At 40.6% G+C, this 9,226-nt stretch overlaps 1 protein-coding gene across 1 annotated transcript in view; it reads left to right on the top strand.

Annotated features, from left to right (window-relative positions):
* The first annotated feature begins 2,550 nt into the window (after nt 1-2,550).
* TMEM126A (transmembrane protein 126A) overlaps nt 2,551-9,226 on the top strand; it is a 7,314-nt gene continuing 638 nt past the window's right edge. The window contains exons 1-4 of the mRNA XM_005866853.2: nt 2,551-2,696; nt 4,478-4,576; nt 6,822-7,015; nt 8,475-8,589. Coding sequence (XP_005866915.1) covers nt 4,485-4,576; nt 6,822-7,015; nt 8,475-8,589 — 401 coding nt within the window. The 5' untranslated portion in view covers nt 2,551-2,696; nt 4,478-4,484. The remainder of the gene's footprint in view (nt 2,697-4,477; nt 4,577-6,821; nt 7,016-8,474; nt 8,590-9,226) is intronic.

Raw genomic sequence — 9,226 nt, forward strand, 5'->3', positions numbered from 1 at the left:
TGGAGCAAGCAAGCCTCCTGTTCGCTTCAGTTGCCTGGCTGCCGGCTGCCATCTTGGTTGGCAGTTAATTTGCATATCGCCCTGATTAGCCAATGGGAAGGGTAGCGAAGTTACGGCTAATTACCATGTTTCTCTTTTATTAGATAGGATGATATGCTAAAGCTGATCAACCACTCGCTATGATGTGCACTGACCACCAGGGGGCAGACGCTGACTGGTAGGTTAGCTTGCTGCTGGGGTCCAGTCGATAGGGACTGAGCAAGATGGGCTGGACACGCCCTCGAGCCTTTCTGTGGTCCCTCCCTGGCTGGCCAACCTACCAAGTCCCTCCCCGGCCCTGATCGTGCACCAGTGGGGTCCCTTGGCCTGGCCTGCACCCTCTCACAATCTGGGACCCCTGAGGGGATGTCAGAGAGTCAGTTTTGGCCAGATCCCACAGGCCACTCCTCTCAGGAGGGCACTAGACACAGGGCTCATGGCTGGCGAGCACTGCTGCAGCGGCATGAGCCTCTCCTGATTGGGACTGATTGGGCATGAGCCTGCAGCAGGCGCCGTGGGGCCTGGATGAGCGGAAGTGGCAGGTTGGAGCTGCAGGTGGCGTTGGACTGTGGGTTTTGGCCCGATCCCCGCAGGCCACCCCAAGGGACCCCACCCATGCACAAATTGCAAACTGAATTCAACAGCACATTAAGAGGATCACACACCATGACCAAGTGGGATTTATACTTGGAATGCAAGAATAATACAATATGCAAAAATAAGCAATGTCATACACCACATTAACATAATCAAGGACAACATGAGTATGGCAATCAATGCAGAAAAACTCAACGCTGTTTTATGATAATAGATACTCAACAAACTAGGAATAAAAAGAAACTACACCACAGAATATAAGCCTCATGAAAAGCCCACAGCTAATACTGTATTCAATGGTGGAAGACTGAAAGCTTATCCTCTATGATGAACAAGGCAATAACCACTCTTGCCAATACTATTCTACACGGCACTGAAAATTCTAGCAGAAGTTATCAGACAAGAAATTGGAAAAAAAAGTAAAATTATCTCTGCTCACAAATTACATCATCTTATATATATATTTTAAAAATTCCAGAAAAAAACTTACACCTAAAAACAATTTCATCAAAGTTGCAGAATACAAAATCAACACACAAAAATTTGTTTCACTGCACTAACAATGACAAACCCAAAAGGGAAATTAAGAAAACAATCCCATTTACTATAGCATTAAAAAGGATAGAGTACTATAGGAATAAACTTAACCTAGGAGGTTAAGGTTGGATTCCCTGTCAGGGCATGCCCAGGTTGTGGACTCCATCCCTAGTAGGGGGTGTGCAGGAAGCAGCCAACCAATGATTCTCTCTCATCACTGATGTTTATCTCTCTCCCTCTCTGAAATCAATAAAAATATATATTAAAAAAATAAAGATGTTTTTATTTTCTGATTCATTGCCTAGAGAATATTTGACATCTGATAAATCCTTCTTTGCCACGGAGTTTTGGGGATTCTTCTCACCCTGCTCCCCTTGCCTTATGAAGTTGTTCTTTATCTGGAATACCACTTTCTCCTGTGCTAGAGCTCAATTATTTTCAAAGCAACCCTGGTAAGCACTTCCATTGAACGCTCACGTATTCACAAAGTAACCAGAGAAAATGTTATTTCCCCTGTTTTATAGATGAGAAAGAGGCTGCTAGGATGAGAACTGGGACTATTCGGAGGCGTGGCCCAAGACTTTCATTCTCAATTGTCCTGACTAGTGGAGCCCCCAGGCTCCCTCGCTCTCCAGTTTTTCCTTAGCCACATCCACCCACTCCTGCTTTTATCAGCAGTACGAGGCAGGGCACCAGGGAATCCTCAGAAAACAAGCTCCTTCTCTGGAGGTGCTGATTATCTTGAGATGGGACAGACAACCAGATTGCAACGGGGCACAGGGAGCTCCAAGGGCAAAGAAAATCGAGGGTGCAAAGAAATCTCAGCTCCTTTTTACTATTATTATTATTTCAGAGAGGAAGGGAGCGGGAGAGGAAAAAACATCAACGATGAAAGAGAATCACTGATGGGCTGCCTCCTGCACGCCCCCCACTGGGGATCAAGCCGGCAACCTGGGCATGTGCCCTTAGCCAGAAACGAACCCGGGACCCTGCAATTCTCAGGCCCATGCTCTACCCACTGAGCAAAACCAGCTAGGGCTCAGCTCCTTTTTAATACCTTTTGAACATAGCATCCACCGTATGCCAAGGGCTGTGCTGTTTTCTGATACCCCATGTCCACATCAGGAGATATGGTCTATGGGTCTGGAAGTTAAGTAACGTGCCCAAGATGGGCGATCGGTGAAAAGGGCAGGTTTAGGGCCACTCGACTTTCCTCTGGGACTTTCCCGGTCTACAGGCTCTGCCCTCGGAGGCAGGGAAAGGTGGACAGATACTCCCCACGTTGGTCAGAGTCTCACCGCTCACACGCCCGGCACCTCGCTCGCTGGGAGCCCGCCCTGGGCAGGAAGTCGCTAAGCGTGCGGCCTGCGTCCCGGAGCCCAATCAGCGGCCGAGGTCCCGCCCCCTCGAGTCACGTGTCGGCCAAAGATGGCTGCGCCCGCGCGAGCAGGGTGAAGGTTGCGGTGAGCCATAGGGCCGAGGAAGGCCGGAGCCAGTGCCGAGGGCTGCAGGGAGAGCACAAGGTAGTGCGTCCCGGGGGGGAAGTGCAGGAGGTGCCTGGGGATCAGAAGCACAGCGGGAGTGAGATCCCGGGACGGGACGGAAGGGGAGGAGAGGAGTCGGCCCTGCGGCGCCTGCCGTCTCATTTTCCACCTTAGAAGAAAAGGCCTTAAGGCCTTATGTTTAAAGCAAGCCAGGAGGAAAACGAAACAAAAACCTGCACTTGAATTTAACCCCGGGCTTACTGCCAATGCATAGGGTGCCCTGGGCCTAACTTAATCTTCCGAGGCCCTACTTGCCTCATTGCCTGTCTCAGAGCCGTCCTGGGTGAGGAGCGATGGCCGAATATTCAGGGAAAAGGGATCATTCGCGGTTGCCCTGCTCTGACACGCACCCCAGCTAGTGCAGGGATCAAGCTACTGGCCTGGGGGCCAGATGAGGCCTATAGTGTCTGTACGGCCAGCCAGCTAAGAATGATTTCTTACATTTTTAAAAAGTATCCAACAAAGACTATCTATAGGTGACCTGCAAACCTAGAATACTATTTGGCCCTTTAGAGCAGGGGTCCTCAAACTTTTTAAACCGGGGGCCAGTTCACTGTCCCTCAGACCGTGGGAGGGCCGGACTATAGTTTAAAAAAAAACTGTGAACAAATTCCTATGCACACTGCACATATCTTATTTTGAAGTAAAAAAACAAAACGGGAACAAATACAATATTTGTATTTGCATGTGGCCCGCGGGCCGTAGTTTGAGGACCCCTGCTTTAGAGGAAAAGTTAGCTGACTTCTGCTGTAGTGAAATTGTTGGGTGTGTGTCTTCTACTTACTGAATAATACCAAATTCCTTTCCAAAGTGGTTTTCCCCAAACTGGATATAATTTATGCTTCCACCTGCAACACGACTTACCCTACATTCTTGCCAGTAATTGAAATGGTCAGGGTGTGTGTGTGTGTGTGTGTGTAACTAACTTAAGCTCGCATATTCGTATCACTCTGGTTTTAATTTCTATTTCCCTGATTATGAGGTTAAGCACATTTTTATGTTCATTGGCTCTTTAGCTTTCCTTTCAGCAACGTGCTTGTTCAAACCTGTTTTCAGCCCTAACTGGTTTGGCTCAGTGTCAATGGGTCCAGACCCATAGAGCGTCAGCCTGCGGACCGAAGGTCCCAGGTTCGATTCCAGTCAGGGGCATGTACCTTGGTTGCGGGTACATCCCCAGTGGAGGGTGTACAGGAGGGAGCTGAGCGATGTTTCTCTCTCATTGATGTTTCTAACTTTCTATCCCTCTCCCTTCCTCTCTGTAAAAAATCAATAAAATATATATTTAAAAAACAAACAAAAAAACCTATTTTCAATTTTTCTGTTGGGTTGCTGGCTCTGTTCTTGTTGATTTGTACTTTACACATCCTGGGTACTAACTACTCTTGTCAATTATATTGCAAACATTACTCACACTAGCTTATCTTTATGGTGTCTATTGATGAACACAAGTTCTTAATGTTAGTTTAGTATTAATTTTGTGTTTTTTGGTGCTATTTGCAAATTAAGAATATTTTTTAAGGGTTATAAAAATAGTCTGTATTCCTAGAAGCTCTATCCACTGCTTTTCATGTTCTGATTCTATTTCACTTAGAATTCATTTTGGGAAGGGGGAAGGTATGGTGTGCTGTAGATTATGAATTCAATCTATATATCTAATTCTCTTGAAATTATTAATGGTCTTCAAAAGGCTTTTTATAAGCCCTTTTGTTGTTTTCTCTAGATATACATTATTGAAAAATGATATTTTTAATTTTTTTAAGGCTCAAAATGGAAAATCATGAATCAGATGATACTTTCGAGAAAGAACACATTTTGGACATCATAAACAGAAAAATTAACCAACTTCCAGAAGCAGAAAGGTAGGATCCCATCTTAATTTAAAAAATATCTTTTACTAGGTGAATATTCATTATCTCAAATTTACTTGGTTTCTGTGTAAATAACATAGAATATCAGAAGAAAACTGAACGTTTTCTTGCCTTGAGAAAACTAAGGCCCAGCACAATTAACCATTCAGCTTGAAGTCAAGGCTAGAATTCATATCCTTGGACATATCTAATTCTATGAGAGTTCTCATTTTTCCTATTTGGCTTAGAGTATAGTCAAATGTACATTTGTGGACTCATTAAAATATCAAAACTTTAAAATAGCTTTTAATGTCTTTAATTCATATTATCATTATGCAGACCATGATAGAGAAGGCCGTTTAACACACATAGCTAGACAAGGAATCTCAAGAGAATAGGATCATGGTTAAAAGATCTTTAAGGTGTTATTAAACAGAAAAAGGCTATGTAGGAAATGTACTGGTCTGTGAAGACAACAGAATGAACTACAGTAGTTTCTTTTTGGAAAACAGATTTAAGGTAGAAAAGACCAAAAGGAAAACACATAGTAATCCTGGTGCATGGTGATGGTAGGGTGGTGGCAGTTGAGATAAAAATTGGATGGGTTTGAAGTACAAAGAAAGTAATTTTACACACCATATATTTATTGCCACTTGTTAACTTTGGTCTTGTATTTTACGTGTTTAGTTCATATGTCTAGTTATTTTATGTACCTTATACAATGTCATGAGTGGCTAGTTTTATAGGCACTTTTTTTGAAAATTGACTGGTAAAGGGTCTACTAGATAATTTTGTACTTACTGATGGAAAATTGGTAAAGGGTCTACTAGATAATTTTGTACTTACTGATTTATTAACTTAAAAAATGTAACTTAAAGCTATAGTAAATTAAAACCTGGTTGGGAGATAACAAACTTTGCTATTCAGATTCCAGTTGTATTTGTTTTGTTTACATATTTATTTTTATATTTTACAGTAATATATTAAAATATGTAAAAATGTGTGGGCAAATTATTTACTTCTGAGCATTCACTCTTATGATTAAAATAGAGATGATAAATATTGAACAGGATTGTTATGAAGATAAAATAACAATATTTTAGAGGAAGTGTTGAAATTTCTAACTCCCACAAAAACATTCGTGTTTTTTGTTGTTTGATGGGTTCTTCTCTAGGCTCTCATCACTCTTTAAAAATTATCTTATGTTAAGTTACTAAACTGCCTCTCTCCTATTGCTATTACCATTTATTCAGACATGTTTTATCTTAAGTTTACATGTCTTTCATCCTCTAATTATAAAACTGAAAACAGTGAAGGTTGATGGTAAATGTTTTTGCCTTGACCAGCAAGTCTGTCTATAGTAACATGATTGCGTGAAAGGTTAAGAAAAGTAATACCTTTTAGAAGCTCCATTACTAATTAACTAGGAAAGCTGTGCTAAGAGTATTAAATAAACATAGAAGTCAGAGAGATCATTGTGTGGCTAGTTTGGCTAAGAATAATGGAATTAGAAAATAAATATATTAAAAGAGACTTTGCCTCAAGGGATGGGTGCATGATGCAGTGTGCAGATGGTGTTTGAAAGAATGCTCAGAACATGTTTTAAATTAGCCCATACCATAGCTTAAAAACCACTTCTTATCCCAAAACATCAATTTATTATTATTTCAATGGGTTGTTAGAAGGTTATCCCTTACATGTTAGTCCTCTTCCAATCCCTGAATCCTGAAGCTAATGCTTTAGGGATGAACTGAAACATTATCTTCACCTCTTTGAATGCCTTCTGTGTGTCAGGTGCTATTGAAACCAAGAGGAATTTGTATCCATTGTCCTCAACTTGTTTACAGTGGGGAACACTAGTGGAGAACTCCTTATAATGTGTTGTGCTAAAGAAGAAGTATTGGGTATTTGGGGAGCCTAGAGGAGAGGCATCCAAATCAGACTCTTCAAGCTCTTCCTGGCTATCTATATTTGAGGGAAATTTCTATACTAGTATCTTTTGCAAAATCACAAAGTATACTTAGTAAAATCTAGATGTATCACTGTACCCTTAAGTGTTACCAAATTCAAAAGCCTTTTAGAATAAAAATCTGTATGTAAAACATTTTAAAGGTTTTTTGTTTTATGGAGCTATAAGGGATAAATGTTGTATCCTGTTAAGTCCTGGTTGGTTCTCTAACATATGCCAGAAATGTTGGGAGCTCCCTAACACACAGTAGAGCCAAAGAAATTACTATTTTCTTCTTCACCCACTCAGGAATCTACTTGAACATGGATCAACATATATTGGACTTAATGCTGCTCTCTGTGGCCTAATAGCAAACAGTCTTTTTCGACGCGTCTTAAATGTGACACAGGCTCGTATAGCTGCTGGTTTACCAATGGCAGTGATCCCATTTTTGACAGCGGACATATCTTACAAAAGTGTTGTAAGTTTACCATTGAATACAGGTAAATTCCATTTCACTATCCCCATAGTTTGATTTGGTATATATTATTTGCACCTTATATTAATTGTTAAAATGGCAATTAATTCATATTAGTATGGACTACCAAACAAGTGCACATACATGGCAGTTCTAAATACTTTCCTTTATCTAACTTATCTTTCCTACAGTGCTTAGAATAAAGAATATTTTGAAACTTAATTTTAAAAAATGATGACCGCCTTAGTTTTTTTAAAAAAAAATTAAAGAGAATTCCTTAAAGGGAAAAAATATTTTTATGGGAATAGTAAACCTCTCAAAGCACTTCATGTACATACCAGAATTATTAAATGTATGGAGATTTGATTTCCTTTTGACAGTTTACCATATGTGCCAAGTGCTTTGAGTATAGCTAATCATGAAAAAGGTTTTAATAATTTAAAATAAAAGTATTACTACAAGTGGTGGTGGAGAGGGAAGCAACTCATTTAAATTCTCTTCTGCTAAGTGCTGCTCTCAATTTGTTTAAATTATATGACTGTTTTGCTTGAATCCCTATAATCACTGTGAAAAGAACTTTTATGATCCAGGGAAACCTATTGCCTAATGAATTGAACAGACTGACTGAGGAAAACATTAAGTTACAACTTACCTTTCTATTTTTAATATACTTTATACTAATTTGGAAATGAATAAAGAATTTCATAAAGTCACACTATGTAATGTAAAAATATAAGATGAAGTATAAATTGTAAAACAAAATTCCCATAGATTAAAAGTTTAATACACGTGCAGTAAGCTGAATGCAGCGCAAACCGAAATTATATTCAGTCAAGTTCAGAAAAATTAGAGAATTTTTCCTAGGATGGTCATCAGTTACTCCTAGCTATTTTAGGTTATCTGTACATGTAATTATACCTTTTAACATGCCTTACAGAATTGCATTTGCTCTATCACTGCCTGAAAAATTGAGTCTTTGTGACACATATAAGGCAGCGGTTCTCAACCTGTGGGTCACCACCCCTTTGGGGGTCGAACGACCCTTTCACAGGGGTTGCCTAAGACCATCGGAAAACACATATATAAACAGTGGTTCTCAACCTTCCTAATGCTGCGACCCTTTAATACAGTTCCTCATGTTGTGGTGACCCCCAACCATGAAATTATTTTCGTTGCTACTTCATAACTGTAATTTTGCTACTGTTATGAATCGTAATGTAAATATCTGATATGCAGGATGTATTTTCATTGTTACAAATTGAACATAATTAAAGCATAGTGATTAACCACAAAAACAGTATGTAATTATATATGTTTTCCGATGCTTTTAGGTGACCCCTGTGAAATGGTTGTTCGACCCCCAAAGGGGTCGCCACCTACAGGTTGGCGACCCACAGGTTGAGAACCGCTGATATAAGGGGACCTTGCATTCATGTTTGCTTGACTATCATGATCTTCATCACCACAACTAATTTGTTTTCTAGGTGATTTGCATTGTGAAACCTGTACCACAATACGAGGTGGATTAGTTGGACTTGTTTTTGGTGGTCTGTACCCTGTTTTCTTGGCTATTCCTGTGAATGGTGGCCTAGCAGCCAGGTAGGATTCTTTGTTTTCTCATAATCATTGAAAAACATTAATATATAAATGATTACCTAGAAAATATGTAATTTAAAACAGCAAATACATTTTCTACAGCATTGTTACCTTTTGATTTGAAGGAGTTCAGACTTTTTCTTTTGCTTATAAATAACTATTCTTAAGAATTTGAAAACAGTTCTTGAAACTTATCACACTGTACCTCTTGGGTGTGTAGTTCAGGTTGGTAACCTTAATTTACAGTTTACGTTAATTTAGAACTTACAAAGCTACAAATAATATTTTTAGCTCTAAAACCATCCTATATAATAAAAGGCTAATATCCAAATCAACTGAACAGCAGACCGACTGGTCACCGTGACACACACTGACTACCAGGGGGCAGATGCTCAACCAGGAGCTGCCCCCTGGTGGTCAGTGTGCTCCCACAGGAGGAGCACTGCTCAGCTAGAAGCCCTGAGCCGGGCTCACGGCTGGCAAGTGCAGTGGCGGTGGCAGGAGCCTCTCCCACCTCCGCAGCATCGCTAAGAATGTCCGACTGACGGCTTGGGCCCACTCCCGTGGGCCTAAGCCATCAGTTGGACATCCCCTGAGGACTCCCGGATTGTGAGAGGGTGCAGGCCAGGTTGAGGAACCT

Source organism: Myotis brandtii, unplaced genomic scaffold, assembly GCF_000412655.1.
Source record: "Myotis brandtii unplaced genomic scaffold, ASM41265v1 scaffold24, whole genome shotgun sequence".
Taxonomy (NCBI): domain Eukaryota; kingdom Metazoa; phylum Chordata; class Mammalia; order Chiroptera; family Vespertilionidae; genus Myotis; species Myotis brandtii.